At 40.9% G+C, this 19,680-nt stretch overlaps 1 protein-coding gene across 1 annotated transcript in view; it reads right to left on the minus strand.

The window, feature by feature from the left end:
* PRKCG (protein kinase C gamma) overlaps nt 1-19,573 on the minus strand; it is a 51,820-nt gene extending 32,247 nt beyond the window's left edge. The window contains exons 1-2 of the mRNA XM_087713895.1: nt 18,995-19,573; nt 7,196-7,227 (exon numbers count right to left, since the gene is read on the minus strand). Of these exons, the coding sequence (XP_087570021.1) occupies nt 7,196-7,227; nt 18,995-19,161 (199 nt within the window). The 5' untranslated portion in view covers nt 19,162-19,573. The remainder of the gene's footprint in view (nt 1-7,195; nt 7,228-18,994) is intronic.
* Nucleotides 19,574-19,680: the final 107 nt, after the last annotated feature.

Raw genomic sequence — 19,680 nt, forward strand, 5'->3', positions numbered from 1 at the left:
GCTGGCTTCCCACAAGCAAAGTCAATGAAGAAAGCCAGACTCATTTACAACTGCAGTGATTCACTTAACAACCATGGCAAAAATATTTTGTAAAATCAGGTGTGACTCACTTAGCAACCACCTTGCTCAGTAATGGAAAGTCTGATACCAACTCTAGTTATAAGTCAGGGACTACCTGTACTATAGCCACAAGACAGATTGGTCTGTGGTCTGTGCGCAGGTGTAAAAATCCTGTTCTACTCTTACTCAAGAGTGCATCAGTTTCTGCTACATGTCAAAAAAAATCAAGTTTAAAAAGTATTCCAAGAACACAGAGCAGCATATAGAATAGAATAGAACAGAGTTGGAAGGGACCTTGGAGGTCTTCAATACCCCCCTTTAGGCAGGAAACCCTACACCACTTATCTAATCTCTTCTTAAAAACTTCCACTGTTGGAACATTCACAACTTCTGGAGGCAAGTCGTTCCACTTATATTCGAACTGTCAGGAAATTTCTCCTCAGTTCTAAGTTGCTTCTCTCCTTGATTAGTTTCCACCCATTGCTTTTTGTTCTACCCTCAGGTGCCTTGGAGAATAGTTTGACTCCCTCTTCTTTGTGGTAACCCCTGAGATATTGGAACACTGCTATCATGTCTCCCCTAGTCCTTCTTTTCATTAAACTAGACATACCCAGTTCCTGCAACCGTTCTTCATATGTTTTAGCCTCCAGTCCCCTAAACATCTTTGTTGCTCTTCTCGGCACTCTTTCCAGAGTCTCCACATCTTTTCTATATCTGAGGTGTTATTTTGGTAGATGAAACTGTTTAAAAAGGCCTAAAGACATTCCTAGCATCATACCAAATTGCTGAGAAAGCATGAATTCTGAGCCAACATGCAAGACTTGACATTTTAAAACAACATGTGCAGTTGTTTGTCTACAAGTTAGCAAATATTTTACAGTATTGATCTTGAGTCTCCTGCTCAAAGAAAGCAACTAGGATCTATTGAGAGAAAGCCAAGATGCTAATCCAGGAGGGCAGGTGTGGGGCGACAGAGTGACTTTTTTCTCACCTACAATCCCCCTCCCTCCCCACCTCTTCTTCCTTCTGCAGCTTTAGGCCTGAGATTTGGAAGAGGGTCTCTATGGCAACAAGCAGGGACAATCTCTGAGTATCCAGCTCAGCGGGGGAAGAGATTGGACCATGTTGGAGGCAGGAGGAGAGATGTTTGCAAAAGGGTGGTTCCAGATGGAGAGTTCTTAGCTGTCTAATCAAAAGATACTTTGCAGTTACCCAAACCTTCCTCCTTAACAGATTTTGTGTGGTATATTAAAAAAAGGTGGGGAGCACTAGAAGGTTATAAACAAAAGACAATTTGCTCCAGACCCTCAAAAAGTTCCAGAAATGAAGCAAAGCAGCTGCAGATTAAAAGCTTTATCCGGAAAACAGGAGGAAACTCCAGCTATGGACCTCTCACTCCAACTTTAAAACCTGTCCATCTCTTTGGGCTGAGGCAACTTATTTTTTTTTAAATATATTTTTACATTCATGATTTTAATTGCAAGCCACCCAGAGTTGCTCTGCAGCATGAGCATATAACTGTAATGAGGGGTCCTTGGTGCTCTCTGAGCTTGGTTGTTTCGTTGCAGACGTTTCATTACCCAAACTAGGTAATATCACCAGTGCTAGTGACGATGTTACTAGCACTAGACAACTAGTACTGATGAGGTAAACCAATTTAGGTAATGAAACGTCTGAAAGGAAACAACCAAACTCAGAGAGACCCCTCATATCAACCCTGAGCTACAAACATTCTCCTTTATTGATAGAACTGTAATATATAATCAGTCTTCTTCTGCTGTTCCCGCTAATTCACACACACACAAACACACAGACACACACACACACAGACACACACACCAAACAAGTGCATTTGTAGCTAGACCAACTCATCAGGGGCATGAGCAGCCAGTGTCCCATTATTGTGAGGTTTGGGTTTTTAAAGTCCTCCAAAACAAAACTGACCCTCATGGCTCTCTCTTGTGTATATGAAGCTGTGGGGGATACCTCAGAAACAAGCCAGATCAGGATCCCCTGGCCAGCAGTCCCCCTTATGCCCAATCCTTCTCTTTGGCTGAGCCATTTCTGTAAACATCTCTGGGTTGCCATAGTAACAGAGATCCTAGCTGAAGCCCCTCTATATGTGGGCCCCCTGTCTCCAACCTCCGTAAGGCAAGCGTAATGTGCAAGCAATGTGGCGGGGGGAAGGGGGATGTGGTGGTCTAGAAGAGCTGGGAGGGGGAGATCCTCAGGGAGGCAACTGTGGATCTTCCTGTGGGAAGACAAAATGGGGGGGGGGGAGCATTTGGATGCTCAGATACTGATGGCAGAGTTGAGCCAGGCACATTCGGAATGAGACGCGGGACCACAGTTGATTGGCAGGTGTGATATAATTGGCAAGTGAGGAGAGGGTGTCGCTTAGCGATCTCCCTGACAGGGTTGTTTCTTAGCAACCATCAAATCTAGGAAGTGATTTCTAGAACGTCATCCCAGTTCAGGGGAGGGGACAATGGGAGATGGTTCTCTCTCCCCTTCTCTCTCCCCCCCTTCTCTCTCTCCCTCCCTCCCTCTCTCTCTCTCTCTCTCTCACACACACACACACACACACACACCAGTGCCTGTTGAGAGAGAGTGAACCCAAACCTGAGGAACATAATAAGAGCCAGATGACCATCCATATCTCCACTAATACAATTTTGAAGGGTGGGACATTTTTTTAAATCCTCAGGTGGAACTATACAAGAAAATCTCTCAGTGAAACTGTTCACCATGAGTGCAATGGGCAAAGAAGGAAATGGGCAGGAGGTGCCATGCTTGAGAAAAGAAGCCTGCAGGAATATAGTGAGACAGGTGGCATACAAAAATATTTGTGAGGATTTTTTGCACCTGTTTGCACGCAAGATGCTGAATGTACAAAACATAGAGCTCCTTTGTATACAATAGACATAGAAAAGTGTCGAAGTTAGTGATGCAGAGAGCAGAACATACAGTATCTCATGAGTCAAGGGCAACATTTGTGCACAAAGAAGGAACATTTCTTTAATGATCTCACCCTTCCCAGTCAAAATATATAATAAAACCAATTTCAGTGGATTTCTGCCTTATGTACAAAGAAACCTTAGTTGCGTGTCTCTGAGGTGCATACAATTCCCAACCCATGAATCATTCCCCCGCCTTTCTTTTATGAAATGCAGATGGGAAGCTATAATTTTTCATGGGAAACTGGTGCGGGGAAATGCTTCTTAAACAGCTTCACCCTGTCTGCAATGGAAGAAAATACATAGGTTTCTATCCCAACCTCCAGTGTGGGATGAAAAAACAGCTCAGCAGGAAAATCTCTGAAAAGATAATAATGAAGGGGACTCTCTTCCTCTGGTCCTCCACCAGGAATTTGGAAAAAAAATGCATGTAAATGATTGTAAAACAAAAAAAAAGCATATTGGTAGAAACTACATTAATCTAGTGGTGAAATTCAGCTGGTTCTATCTGGTTCAGGAGAACCGGTAGCAGCAGTGGGAGGCTTTACCTACCCACCCCAACATCCTCACATCCCAGTTTTGACGCTCTGCGTATGCAAGGAAAATCCTGCACATACGTGGAAGGTGGCACATGCACTCACATTTGCAAACTGGTAGTGAAGGCGAGTTGATTTTCACCCCTGCATTAATCTAAAATTAGGACCCTTTTCAGCCACAGTTGTTAAGTGAATCACTGCAATTGTTAAATTAATATCATGGTTGTTAAATGAATCTGACTTCCCCATTAACCTTGCTTGTCAAAAGGTCGCAAAAAGAGATCACGTAACCCTGGGACACTGCAACCGTCACAAATATGAGTTCAATTGCCACACATCTGCATTTTGATCACATGACTGTGGAAATGCTGCAACAGTGAAAAACAGATATAAATCAGATTTTTTAGTGCCAATGTAACTTCAAATGGTCACTAAATGAACTGTTGTAAATCAAGGATAACTTGTGCCTACAGCACCATTTAGCTTTTCCTTAAACATCTTCAATGAAGGGAAGCTGCTCACCTGATAATGTCCCATTGTCTCACAGTTCTTACCAGCTTTATGAACAAGAAATAATGGTTATGTAATGTTTACCTGAAATTTACCACCCGCAATTTCCTAATTCTGAAAATAGCTACCCTGCTAGGAACAATATAATCAAAGTGTTTCACTGCTGGATTCACACATTGTGCTAAACCCAAGTTCAACCACAATGTTGAATAGGCTATTGTAATTTGATTCACATATAACACTAACATATAAATCAAGGGTTAGAAACTACAATAGCAGCTTTTCACATTGCATTAGTCCCAAACCAAATAACTACATTATAGCTCAACTCAATTCAATCTGTGAAACTAACCATTATTTGTTTGATAGGCACCTTCATTCATATAGGGCTTGTCTTGGGATAGCTATTAAAGTTATCAACCCTATTCCAGGATCTTTTGCTGCCAATCAAATTTTATTTCTCTCATTATTCTTAGTCTTCTACTCTAGCACTAGTCAAATGAGTCTGACTTTTCCAATTTCAAATGTTCCAGCATGTACCCAAATATCTATGCCTAAACTAAACCATCTAACCAGGGGTGGGTTCCATCAATCACTACTGCTCGTTTGCTTGTGGGTGCGCCCGCACCCACGCTTGATGGGTGCTCTACGCGCATGCACAGTTCAATAAAAAATGTTCTGCGCATGCACCAAAGCAAAAAACAAGATGGCAGCACCTATGGAAAACCGGTTTGGGGGCATGGCAGGCCTGGGTCGCTGCCAGTTCCAGTGATCCAGGCTCCCAAACCACTACTGGTTCAGCCAAACAGGTCCAAACTGGTAGGAACCCACCACTGCATCTAATTAGTTATAGCGCTGCATCCCCTTCCAGTTTTATTCTGTGATAGAGACTATGCAGAGTCTTTGACTCCTCTAACTATTGAGATTTATTTTTGAAGAAGCAAAGAGCCAGTGGCAACCAAGAACAGGAAAACAGAAAGGCGCCAAATAGAAAATAGTGTGTTGGCACCACACCGAAGTTCAGTAGGAGAAGTGATCACACGTATTGGCCAAGGGAAAGTAGCTAGTGACACATTACACAAGGCCAATCCACATATTGATATATTTATCCACACTGCATCTGGATGGTTACCTGGTACATAGTGTGAAAATAGGGCATGAAAAAGTGTGTTATCACAGTTGGACAATTTATTCTACTATCAATGGCCTTTTGGGGTGAAAAGAGACTGCATGAAATATGTTAAAAGAAGATTGCTGAAGTGGCAGCAATTGATATATGCAAAATATCAAACTTCCCTAAATTCTCCAGATACATTCCCATTATCTCCAAACAGCATGCATTAGGCAGGGTATATCAATTGCTAGTCTTGGTAGGATAAAACAGCCCTTGTAAATGAATGAAGAGTGAATGAAATAAATGGGGGGGGGAAAACAAATTAAATCTAAAAGTAAAAAAGTATCCTTGGGGTGGACACAAAAAAGTATCCTTGGGGTGGACACAGAGGCAAACTGAGCAAAATGATGTATGCAGTAGAAAGCAGTGAGCCGTGTACAGATCTGTACATTGGGGAAACAAAACAACTACTTCATAAATACATAGCACAACACAGGAGAACAAACCCATGAAGATTCAGCAGTCCATCTGCATTTAAAAGACAAAGGCCACTCTTTCGAAAACAACAAACTCCATGTTTTGGAAAGAGAGGACCGCTGGTATGAAAGAGGGGTCAAAGAGGCCATCTATGTCAAAATTAAACAGCCCTCTCTCAACACAGAGGGAGGGATATGACATCATCTATCTACATCTACAACACGGTCATTTCAACAGTTCAAAAATCCACACCCATCTGCACTACTCATGTGACTCTAAGGACACACATACACCTCCAAGTGGCCTCAACGACTCTCTAAAAGAATGCAAATGACCCGTTGTCTGCAAGGAATATAAATCCTTCTATTCCCCACCTTCCAATCAGAGCTGAAGAAGCTTCTTGGATGAGAAACAAAACTTCTTCAAAGAAAAACAAGGAAGTCTAGCTGCCTCTTGAAAAAGCACATTTGGAGTAACTGAAAAAGCACCTTTGGATGACTGAGAATCTCCATTGATGATTTTTTTAAAAATGAACAGTAAATGAACAAATATCTGTCAGGGATATGGGTGGTTTAGAAATACGAAATACAAATAAATAAATAACAAAATGTAAACAGGAATACATGACCACATGTACATGAATACCAAGGGACCACAAGCCAGCAGCACGGGTGAAAAAACGAAGGTAGATTTCGACAGAAAAGTCAGGCATGAGGGTAGTGTGGGATATAGATGTGTATATAAAATATACAAGAATGAAAGAGACATTTCACAGTCCTAAAATAGCCCAAAGGAATGTAGTTCAGAGAAACAATAAAACTGGATCAGGGACTCTTCTGTGTGTGCAAAAATTGCTTGATTAAAATGGGAATTGGGGAAATTAGAGGCAGCCTGGCCCTGCCCCCACACCCTTTGCTCTTCCTTGCCATCAGCAACTAGCACTCCTCAGTCCCAGCTATCTCTGAATAAGATCTTAACTTGATAAGATCTTGAAATGTTGGTATATACCAACATTTCTCAACTTTGGCAACTTTAAGGTGTCTTGACTTCAACTCCCAGAATTCCCCAGCCAGCATATGGCTAAGTCCCAAAACCAAGAATTAATCAAACCATTGCCTCTTATCCTTCTCACAGGTTGTGGCAGTCTTTTCTACTCAAACAAGATAACCTATTAAACCTCCCCCCACCCCACAATAATTCATATCTGTTAAGATGCAAACCCCTGACACAAGGCTGTCATTTTGAAAAATTACAATTACTGCTTACAAACCCTTTTTTAATCAAGAGCAAGCTGTTAGCCTACCAAGCTGACCAGGAGAGCCTCTGAGCATGTGCAGAACACACTCCTCCTTGTTAACAACGGCCCTATGTTTTTGGGACTGAAGGAGAAAGGCGTGTGGCTGCAGCGCCCACATTCTCTCCTTCCCCTCCAATAACCCTGCTGCTCTGCTCCATAGGCCTGATTGTGCTTTCACGCCATGTGGCACTCTAATGGGAAAAAGAGCACCACGCCAAGAGCATTGTCAAAAGAAAGTTCTTACCTAAGCACTGAAGTCCCTGCTTTCCAATCCCCCTGCAGGAAAGAAAAAAGAAAAAAGAACTGGTTAGTTTACACAAAGCGTAGGATGTCTGCTTAAAGAGCTCTGAGCTAGCAAATGTCTTAAATGTGGCTTTAACAAATACATATGTATGTATGCTGTAAAGAAGAAGTAAGATAAATAAAAGATTTTGCTGGACTCTGGAGAATATATTAATGTTCAGGGAGTTAGAATGCCTGGAAAACGTATGGTATCTTTCTCCAATCTTATCCTCCAGAAGTATCAGACATTAGCTCCTTGCATTCCCAACAACAGCCATTTCTTATATCATCAGAAAATTCATAGAACATAGAATGTCAGAGATGGAAGAGACCTTTGAGGTCTTCTAGTCCAACCCCCTGCTTAACACCACTAAAGAGCACCAGTTGGGGAGATTGCTAGATGGACTTCAGAAATGCCAAAATCTCTGAGGGGGAAAAAATATCAAGATTTATATTCCTTTTATCCATTTAAGACAATGCTTAGTCATCTGTAATAAAACCTGCCTATGGTTCTATACACACAATTAATCAAAAGGACCAAACCAACCAGTTTATTACTTTGTGATTAATGTTGCAGCTATGAATGCTTAGTTAGGCATCCTACTGTGGTCAATGGGGCATGCTTAGAGCTATATAGCAACCAGAGTGAGAAGATAGGTCTCAGCAATGGCTTGTCATCTCCAAGGCTAAATATTTCATCTAACAGGGCATGGTTCTTAAGAGACTGGAGCTGAAGGTCATCAGGAGGAAGATGAGCCGCGGACCACATATCCTTCTTGTGAATTTTCCAGACATCACTGATTATTGTGAGGATAGAATGCTAGATTCATAGATCTTTGACCTGATCTAAATAGCTTTTTCTGGAGCAGGAGCAGGAGAGACAAAGCCTCGGAGTGGAGTCAAGAGAGGAATCAGCCTAGAGTCGTTAAGTTCCCACAAGCAATCCAACTCCAGCCCTCTTGGATTCCGTTAACGTATCTAGCACTAATTTAGTGCTGACGGTCAGCTGAATAGATTGTTGTGTATAAATGTGAGCAATAAATCAGTTTAACTGGAACTTAATGCAAGATCCTGATCCTTCACGCCTGACATCACCTATAGCAAAGATCCCAGCATTCTGAGCTACATAAGAAATCAGCTAATCAAATTCATCTCACTGTCACCATCTCTGGTAACTAGAAATATTTTGCCAGTGAGATCAATCAATACCTAGAGAGACAGACTGGTGAATGAAAAAAATGGCAAAACCTATGTCAACACACAAGGAGAAATCCATCTTTCTATCTCTGCCTCTATGGACTTATCAATATACAGTATTTACTTGCTTCTCCCATCTTAAATTTCAGCACTTGGGATTTATATTTAGAAATGCACAGAAGGAATAAGCAAGCCAAAAAGGTTATGACAGGAACAATTCCACCAAGGAAAGCAGATAAAAAGGGCTAGAAGAATATGGTTGCAAGCATTTAAAAATCACACACAAAGAATCTCACATAGTACCTTGCAAGTGCATTTTTAAATGGTATGTCCTTTACAGGGACAACATCTAAGCTGTCAGAGGAGGTGGAACTCGTGTTTAGAAATAACAAGATATTAAAACATGTTGGGAAGAATTTTAGATGACAGGGTCTTGGATTCTTAGCAAGGCTGCAAGAACAAAATTCTTATGGGCTATATGTCTTGAACTCACAAAGCAGGTTCTCCCAGTTTCTTCTCCTGCATGTAACAGGTCCCCTTGCCTGCTCCGTCCTGAACAGGTATGAATTCTGGCCATGTACCCTAATTCTACATTTTCCTGCAGCTTCATAAATTTTAAAGAAAGAAACATTGTTCCATGTATAAGTTATCTTGATCTCTCTCCTGATAGACTTCTTCAGAAGCTGGATGACACTGTCAACATTCAACAAGTCAACAAGTTTTGTCCATCACCACACTTTAAAATTTAGCTGTTAAATGTCTGCAAACATTAAAGCAGGATTGGAGAACCTCTGACTTGCAGATTTAACTCAGACCATTTGCTCAGGGGGAGCCCCCTCCCCAGCAGCTGAGCTGCTGTTGTGCACTGCCTCCCACTGGCTTTCTCAGGGGACATGCTGGCCACATCATAGAGAATGTTGTCAAGAGGCAACTGGACTTTTTTGTTTTTCTTTGAAGAAAAAAAATGGACAGAAAGGACTGTGTTGTGGAGCTGTGCTTTCTGCAGGATGTTTTCTGCCCTGTGTCTCTTCAACTATTGAATACAGACACAGGCCGCTGAAGATGAATCTGTGTTGTCTGCATCTAGCTGTGCATTTTGGGATGAACACCTTTCGAATAGTGCAGGAGTATGAAAGGATTTCTAAAAAAACCTGCAGGCTACAGAAACCATTTGTTCTTCAGTTTGAGATGCAGACAAAATCAATTCATCCCCGAGAGCCTGTGCCTGACACAGGGCAGAAAACATCCTGCAGAAAGCACAGCTGCACAACAGCAGTTCCAAGAAAGCTCCACACCCATTCGCATCACTCAGGTGACCCTGAGGAAGCAGACAAACCTCTAAGTGACCTCTAAGGCTCTCTAAAAAAAATGACCAGCTGTCTGCAAGGAATATAAATCCTTCTATTCCCCACCTTCCAGTCAGTGTTAAAGAAGCTTCTTGGATGAGAAGCGAAACATCTTCAAAGAAAAACTAGAAAATCCACTTGCCTCTTGAAAAAGAATCTTTGGGACAACCTTGACCTGGATTGCTGAGAATCTCCATGAACATCACAGAGAGCGAATCCAGGAATTTCCAATTTGTTCTGAAAAGGCTGCCTTTTTATGATTTAAGACAGTGTTTTCCAAACTTGGCAACTTTCAGATGTGTGGACTTCAGCTCCCAGAATTTCCAGCCAGCAATGGGTTACCCAGTGAATTCCTGGATTCAGTATCTATGATATGGCTTCAGTGCCCAAAATATATCCTCTTCCCCGAGAAAGCTATTCTGTGGCTGGGGAAATCTAGGAATTTAAGTCCACACAGCTAAAGTTCGGAAAGCACTGATTTAAAGCATAGAGTTTTTTTTTAATGAAGGAACAGCAGCATAAACATTCCCACCTATCAGGAGGTACAGTGGGAGGGGAGCTTATGTGTAGGAGTAACCCTATAAAGGAGGTTGCCTCCTGGGAGAATAATCTAATTTTTCATGGCCTTCCAGAAGCTAAAAAAACCCAATTCTTTTGGAGGCTTTGGGGATTGAGTTATGGCGCTACTGGTGGTCTGTATGAGCTAATACATTAATGGGATTATAAACCATGGTTATTATTACCATAATTTATTAGTGTTTCCGCCTGTTGTTTTATTATGTTTTTCATTATCTGTAAATTGCTTAGCCTCTTTCTGGACTGAGGTGGGGAAAAGAGCATAAATAAATAAGGTTGCAAATGTGAGGGATAAGATTTCTATGACAAAGAGGTAGCTAGCCCTGCTTTTAATTAAAAGTACAATCCTATATGAATTTTCCTAGAAGAAAGTTCCACTGAATTAAATGAGAATTACTTCTGGGAAGACATAAAATGGATTGTATTATGAATCAAAATAAGTACCATCTCCTTGGGTCCCTTAATCATCAGTAGCAAGGATCTGAACCGGTAATTGTGCTATGCCGTGAAGTAAATCAATTAAATAATTATAGCCTTCCCGTTGGCTAAAACTGCCCATATGCTACAGGAGTTTGTTCATTTGTCTCTGAATGAGTCACTGCTCTTAATATATCACTTCTCATCACTTTCTGCTAGGAATCGCATACTACTCCCAGATCAGATCAACATGTCTCAGCCAGTCCATTTCCAGGAACCTGACAGGTTCTGCGCGGTGACGTTCAGAAAATGGAATGGAGCAATTAAAATAAGGCTAATTTCTGCAGATTTGACAAACCTTGTGAAAGAGACAGATTTAAAACCCATTTTCTCTTTAAGGAAGGAAAGATTAGTGGAAAAAAGATTTGACTTTTTCATTTCTATAAGCAATCTTCTTAAAAACTCTGGTGTGTATTTTTATGGTTTAGTATGACTTGATACTCTAAGACAATGTTTCTCAATCTGTTAAGATGTGTGGACTTCAATTCCCAGAATTCCCCAGTCAGCATCGCGGTGTTGGTTTTGAACTAGTTCAGTTGAACCAATAGTGACTTGGTGGCTGCGACCCAGGCCTGCCATGTCCCCGAACTGGCTCTCCAACTTGTTTTAGGCTTCTGTGTATGCACAGAACAATTTTTATTGAATTGTGCGTTCATGCGCAGTGCGCATCAAGTGCTCGCAAGGCGCAGCCATGGGCGAACCATCAGTAGTGCCTACTGGAACCCACCCCAGCAGAGTCGGTATTCTGGGAAGTTGAAATCCATACATCTTAATGTTGCTGAGATTGAGAAACATTGTCTTAGGATACACCACCCGACAGAAAGCACTCTTAGATTTCCAAAAAGTGTTGAAGACCTGAGGTTTCAGGCCTGAAGTGATATGTATACAGGGCCCTTGATTTGGTTTGGTTTGGTTTGGTGGTGTTTAATTATTTTTGTCTGGGCTGCCCGTGAAGTTGTATATTCCAATGTTTTTCAACTTTAAGATATATGAACTTCAACTCCCAGAATTCTCAGAGTCTATACATCTTGAAGTTGCCAAGTTTGAAAAACACTGAAACTGATTAATTGTACAGTATTGTATTTGTAAGCTGCCCATTGGGAGGTGGCTGTAATAAATTTAAAATATTATTATTGGATTATGATCCCTTGGCTTAATATTTACCAAAAATATATGGCAGATAATGCACTTCACCCAGCCTTCCTAACAATACTTTCCCACTCAAAAATCTATGTTCTCTCTAGTTTATGAAAGTTCTTTCACCCAATTGCATGTACTTACTTTATGTACTGCCATATACACTACTTTTAAAAGCAGGGAAAATCAAACAGGGGATTTTTTTATAACATGGCAAAACTAAGCAATTGTACTTTGAACTTATCAGTTTCATGCATGAGAGTTAGAGGAACTAGAATGGAGTGAAAAATGAAATTTGATTGGAAGGTAAAAAAATAATAATCCAGGAATAAGGCTGATCACTTTAACAGCTATCCTAAAGCTAGTCTCATACAGATGGAGGTGCCTGCCAAACAATAGAAAGTAATGCCTAGTTCACACATTGAACTGAGCTATAATGTAATTATTTGGTTTGGGATTAATGCAATGTGAAAAGATTCTATAGCAGTTTCTAATCCATGGTTTATGTCTTAGCATTACAAGTGAATCAAGCCACTACAATTTGTTCAACTGTGTGGTTAAAACAGGATGTGAAATTGATAAATGGGCAAATCTTCAAGAGAATGATGGGATAACTATGTACATTGCTTCCCTCTAGAGATTACTGAGTAGAATAGTGTTATTTATATTTATTTTGGTATTTTTTTAAAAAAAAATCCAGGCTTCTGTACATTTAAAAACTGCAAATGTGATTTAAAAGCAAACATGGCATCAACAGGAATCTGCAGTTGTAGCACTACAGTATTGCAACTGAATTTTTTAAAAAAAACATGGCTTTTATAACATCTCCTACTCCTCCTGTGGTTGCAAGATGTGGATTTTTGCAAAATGTGGAATGAAATTCACTTCACGTTTCAAGTGGGGTGACTATTTCCTATTTCTGATTCTCTCCTTAGCAGCTGGATTTTAGATCAAACAGCCACTGTAGAACTGTATATATGTACATGGGACTCAGTGTACAGTATATTCTGTTCTTTTAAGATAAAGGACAAAGAATAGTTATTCAATCAAAAGATGTTTTTGTTTACATAAGAGTCTGCTACATGGATGTGATTTCAGGAGCTGCCTATAACTTACTTTAGAACAATTCATCAGTGGAATTAGAACAATTAATCAGTGGAACAGCTTGCCTCCAGAGGTTGTGAATGCCCCAACACTGGAAGTCTTTAAGAAGATGTTGGATAGCCATTTGTCTGGAACGGTATAGGGTTTCCTGCCTAGGCAGGGGTTTGGACTAGAAGACCTCCAAGGTCCCTTCCAACTCTGCTATTGTATTGTACTGGGGCGGGGGGGGGGGGTTGTTGTTATACAATTTTAAAACTTAACTAGGTCTTCCTTCAAGCTTCCTTTTACATTTACCTGGTCAGTAACCTAAAAGAGATACTGAAGAATAGACAAAGTTTTTCTTCTCTCTGGCTTTCCCCCCCCCCCAGATTTTTATAAATCTTTTGCTTTTTTAGAATAGCAAGTATTTGGGCTGAATGTGAGTAGGTGGAGCGGCATTTCTTTTGTCATGCTAATCCTTACAGAGCCAGATGTTTGACTCACTTAAGAGGCTTCTTATTTTTGCTTGGGTTTGCATGCTTTTAAAAGGTGATGCCAAAGTAAACTGTGGTTTGTAATTTCCATTGCTCCCGTTTTATTCACCCGAACTTACTTTAAAGCAAGGTGATAATGTTTCTCTCCACACCTTAACATTTTTTCACTAGCTTTTATCTGAGGATAAAGCTGCTGTTAAAGCTAGAAGAATAGGATATGGGTTTTTTTCCCCCCTAGCAGCTTGTGAGAAGAAAAAGTTAGAGGGAGACGTATTTAAATAGATAGATGAGCGTGCCCAGATATCTATTTATTTTGCTGCCAACCGTGACAATTTCAACAGAATCTGAGGGCAGTGCTTGCGTGTTAAAATACACTTCTAAAATAGAGGTCCCTCCAGCTACACTTTAAAGTCAATAACCAAATTCCTCATGCATATTTCATCTTCTAGGCCAGTTAAGTATGCAAGAATATGTTATAAGGCTGCGCAAAGAGAGGCAGAGCATCAACAGCCCTGCTGAAAAGCCAAACACTTTCGCTGAGCTCTTATTCGTCTCCCTCTGTCACCAGGCAGCAAAGAAACCAGCAATTTTACTGGTTTCCATTATAGCTGTTTATGAGATGAGCACTAATAACTTCTCCCAACATTACAAGTAGTTATTATCAGAAACTGATGCAATTTAGAAGTGAATTTTCAGCCCTTTTTCATTCCCCATCACCTTTTCCATTTCTGTTATGTCTTTCGGGGCTTGTCAAGACAAAGGCAGGAACTATTCTGTTTCTATTAATCTTCTCACCAGCAAAAGAGCGAAGCAAACATACCTTACGCAGTGGTAAATTTCCAGTTACTCTTCCATCTTTTTAGAAGAAGTTGGCCAGGCTTTTCCCTACCTGTGGTTGCTGAAATGTTTTTGCTTTCTCTTACCTTTATCAATCGGCTCTTTTAAGATTTGACTGCTGTGCTATTTTCCTCAAAATCTATTCCACTGACTTTTCCTGGAAAAGGAAACCTGACATTTCCATTTCTTTGCTGCAGATTACGGTGTTAAGTCATCCATTTTTGCTGTTTCTGTCTCAGGTTTTTAGAACCCCCTCCCTTTTCATTATATTTACCTGAATTTCAAACTATGAAAGATTTATATATGTAATCCCTTTGGATTGGAGGTAGTCCTCAATTTACGACCATTCATTTAGCAACTGTTTGAAGTTATGACCGTATTGAAAAAAAGAGACTCACAACCAATCCTTGCACTTTTGATCCTCGCAGCATCGCCACAATCTTATGATTAAAATTAAGGTATTTGGCAATTGGCATGTATTTATGATGGTTGACAGTCCTGGAGTCACGTGATCGCCATTTGAGTCATCTTCCAATAAGTCAAGTCAAGGGTGAAAGCCTGATTCATTCAATCAATGCATGATTCGCTTAACAACTATGGTGATTCGCTTAACAACCCTAATATAAAGGTCACAAAATTGGGTGCAACTCACTTAATGACCGCCTCACTTAGCAATGGAAGTTCTTGTCCCAACTTTGATCACAAATTGAGGAACAGATGTATAGAAGGGTGAGAACTGGTGTTTAGGGGGCAAATCCTACTTGTCCTCCTCTGACAAGATGGAAATGTTGGCAGGTTTGCAGAGCTGATCATTGCAAAGTCTTGTTTCCATGCTGCCTACAAGGTGAGTCATGAACCAAGATGGGAGATTCAACAAAGGCCTGACACTAACTCAATGCTACTTCCGTCCATGTAGCTGTCTTCAAACAGAGTTTTTGCTTCTTCCACCTATTTTTCCCCCCGCATACTGGGCCAATCCTCTTTACTGTTGCTTTAGCGTCACTTGCTGAGTTGTTGAGCAAGTCACATGAAGAATACCAGAAGTAGCCATCATAAAATATACTTCGCATTGAGCCCTATTCAGATGTCATTCGGACAGAAAGCAGAACCTCAGGAAAACTTTATGCCAGTGTTTTCCAACCATGGTGACTTGAAGATGTGTTTACTTCAACTCCCAGAATTCACCAGGCAGCAATGATTGGGAAACACTGGCAGAGAGAAACAGAAAAGAGAGAGTTACTCTGAAGGCTGCTTAGGACAGGATGTCAGAGATCTATGATAGGATCTGTGTTTGGAAGTTTGAACCAATTGTGGCAGCTGATAAGCAAAAGGAGAGATTTAGATCTAGGCTGGGCTACAAAAACACAGATGCAATCTATGGACACAACTGCTTTTGGCCTTGCAAGATAAAACGTGTAAATACTCATATGATGAACTGTTCAGTTTGCTCTCTGGGTCAATCAGCAATCTGGACACAATAGTAGCTTTAATGGGAGAAGGGGGAGGAAAATATTGCATTTCAGCCCTAAAAATGACTTCAGCCAATATGGGTGGACAAGGCAGGTCTCTATCTTCTGTGTCTATAAAATGAGAACTGTTGCTGGAGAAATTAATTGGAAAAAATTTCTACAATGAAAAGAGTTGAGCTCATAGGTTTATATTCTCTCTCTCATGTATACACACATATGCTGTACACACTTCTCTCACTCGCTCACACATACACCCTCTCCACTTACATTCTTAGCCTCCAATGCTGCTTTCTTTTAAATAAAAAAGTGACTGTAGGTATCTGTGAAATACGAGGGAGTCATCAGCATGCCTGGTTGAACCTCAACAGAGCCAAACCTTTTCAGCTTTCTATTTAAAAAAAAACCCATAATCTTATCTTTACTAACCTGTAGGTGTTCAGTAAGGGTGAAACACCCTAGTTTACATAGCGTATTAAATCTTATTGTGGTTTAACCCTGTAAAGTAGGTTGGCCTAAAAAGACTGGCCCAAAGTCAATAAACTGGCTTTGATTCCAAAGGGGATGAAGTATAATTCACCATCAAATTCACCCAGCCGACTTTCATGCCTAAATCGGGATCAGAACTCACCATCCTGGTTTCTAGGCCACCACCTTAACTTCTAGAAACTGGCCACCAAATTCATTAGCCACCCAAAGGTAGTTTAGTCAATAAACAGCGGTTATATAGATCATGATTTTTGCAAAGCTTGAGAAAGCTTATGGCAGAATGGGATGGCCAAGGGAACCTATGAAAGGAACAGCTGTTAACATTTCCCCAAATTATTTTGGCCTATTCTGGCTTATTTGTCTCAATGGGAGATGGGTTCTAAGTGTTCTTTCTAAAGCTCTGACTGGAAGGAACAATGGGAGATGGTATCAGACCACTGATCTGGAGATAGTTCAGGCTCTCAGAGGCACCAAACAGAACAAGCTATACTGTTTAAGAATAGATCTTTGTATTGCTGAACTTAATAGAACTAGAGAATGGTCACAGTGAGGATATACCCTGCTTTGAAAGATGAAAGAGGGGGAGGTTTATCAATTAGATAATCATCTCTAATATTTAAGTGAAAATAACATTCCTGGGCTCCATGCCTTGTCTTGCAATCCAGCCTTTCTGATTTATCCTGCCAACCTTACCAAGAATGGACTGGCACCTACCTATTGGCCTTTCCTACATTTCCTCTATCCATTATCAGCTGAGGAAATAAAACATGTGTTAAGGTTGTCACTAATTGCTGGAGACTGGGGGGTTGGGGAGGGGGGAGCAGAGAATTCAAGGACATGCTACTTGCTAGAATTAATTTCCCAGTGCAGATTTGCTGTCCGAGGGTTGCCCCGTGGAGGGAGGCATAATCAGGTCACATTGTTCTTCGCATACTGCAATCTTCTTATTTTATCTGTCACACCCACTTTGAATGCTGGAATTATCCATGTAGAAATGGAATATATACAGATCGTCAGGAAGGAAGGCCCCATCTTCTACTTCCCTATTTAACACAGAGGAGATTCATTGTACATTATTATTTTTTCAATGATAAAGTGCCCAGATTCTTTCAAAAAGCCTCTTGAGATTCTGTATGATCTTCTCCATGAAAGCAGTTAATGCATCTGTAGCTCATCAGCTGATTAGTTAGAAGCATATCAATCCCACTACTTTACTTGTGAGCTTATCAGCTCTAGAAATATACTGTATACTGTGGAATAAAATGGAGGGTAACATGGAAGATAGCATTCTCAGCAGAAAAATGACCAGAAATATCTAAATCATTCAATCATGGGAAATAAGATGAAGTATCCAGAGCCAAGCCTCTTAAACAAATTATCTTGTCTATTATAATACATTGTGGTATACTTCCCAGGTCAGTTACAGAATTACGTTTTCAGAAAGCAGAAGTCCAACTGAGCAGAGGGCATACCTATCTCAGTGTTTAAGATGAAATCATGGATGGAATCAACTACAAGTAGGTAGGACCCCAGATTATAGGACAGCAAGAGGGCCAAATACAACACAAGGTTTAGGGGACTATCAGAATAAAGAACAGATAAATAGGATTATTGAGTCAAAGAAGTAAAATTGTGGACTGGAATAGAAATGAAAATAAGGAATTATGGTTTGAAGAACAGAAGCCTCAAGAGGCAAAGCTAAGGAGGTTAAAAGTGGTAGAATTAGAGCAGCAGAGTTATACATTTTGAACTATCAGTTTGCACCTCAAAAATCTATGGAGCTGCAGAAAAACAAGAAGGAAGGAAGGAAGGAAGGAAGGAAGGAAGGAAGGAAGGAAGGAAGGAAGGAAGGAAGGAAAGGGTATATACATGCATGAAGCCATTAATTGGGGCTTGACAAGATCATTAACTTGATTTAAGATCGTTAAATACATTGGCACAGAAAGTTCTGTTATCAGCAAAGTGTACTTTAAGTGTAAATATCTTGCCTTACTTACAGAATTTTACAAGGCAGTTAAGAAGGCTTTTTTCTTCTTGTAAATATGTTTTTCTATATTATCCATTATCCGTATAGAAAATCTTGTAAATATGGAAAGGTGGTTATCACCATTCAATATATTTTGGCTAAGAGTGCTAGGACCTGTCTAATTGGGAGCACTCATAGAAAACATAGGTAATTCAACATGGACAGCAAGTCCTTCTGACATTTTTAGAAATTCTCCAGCAAGGACCAGTAAAATCTGTGACCTGACCAAATTCGGCATTTTCTCACATTTTTTTTTATTCAGGCTTTTAATTGACACACATACATATTTTAAAATCACACGCCGCCTCATTTGTTCATGCAAAAAGCCAAACCTTCTTCTGATTTACAGATCTCATAAGGTTGAACCTCCTAAAGAGGACTAGAAACTTACTTCAGATGTGCATCCAAAAATAAATCTATAAATAATAACATCTGCATATTAATTCTGCATCTATTGCTCAGTTCTGCACTTTTCCAGCATCTGGCTGTAATTTTTTTTAAAAGGAATAATTTTTGCAAAGGAATAACGTCCGAACCACCACGGGCTTGTAGAACATGAGCTGGGTAGTACTAGGAAACGGGCCACAAGGGTGAAGGCAAATGGGGGAGGGATTAGGGGCTGGGGTTTCTCACCAGATGAAGTCTGTGCAATGGCTGCAGAAGGTGGGCTGTTTGAAGAAGCGGGCGGTAAACTTGTGGCTCTTCACCTCGTGGATGACCTTCTGGCGGAGCGCCCCCTTGCGGCAGAAAAGCGGCTTGGTTAAGCATTCGGTCTCGGTGGGAGAACTCAGGAGAGCCATGCTGCCCCCTGGAGGAAGCCCCAGTGCCCTGACCCACAAAGGCGAAAGGGTGCCGGAGAAACAGACGGCAGGGAAGAGAGGAGAAGAGGGGAGAAGGGAGGGACCCACCACCCAAAGGAGGGGAGCGGGGGATGTGGGTCGATGAAGGGCAGGAAAAAAGGAATGGATGGATGCTTGGCAGAGAGAGAGAGTTTGCAAAGAAGGGGGATAACAGAAAGGATGGACGGATGGAGGGGAAAACCCACAGATGCGGAGGAAGGGATGGGAGATGAAAAGAGCAATTGGGTAGAAGAGCAAGGAAGTGGGGAGCGGAGCAAAAGGAAAGGAAAAGAGAAGAAGGGATAGGAGAAAACGGAGGAAGATAGATGTGGAGCAGCAGGGACAGGCTCGGAGCACGAGAGAGAAACAGGTTGTGGCTCAGCTGCCTCCCTTTCTTGCTTAGGAAGGCTTGGAGGGGGGGGGCTGAGGCTGGGAAGGAGGAGTTAGAGTTTAAAGAGGAAGCACAACGGCAGTCTTTCT

Source organism: Thamnophis sirtalis, unplaced genomic scaffold (genome assembly GCF_051295495.1).
Source record: "Thamnophis sirtalis isolate CommonGarterSnake01/CBP01778 unplaced genomic scaffold, rThaSir2_p1.2 scaffold_4, whole genome shotgun sequence".
In the NCBI taxonomy this organism is placed as follows: domain Eukaryota; kingdom Metazoa; phylum Chordata; class Lepidosauria; order Squamata; family Natricidae; genus Thamnophis; species Thamnophis sirtalis.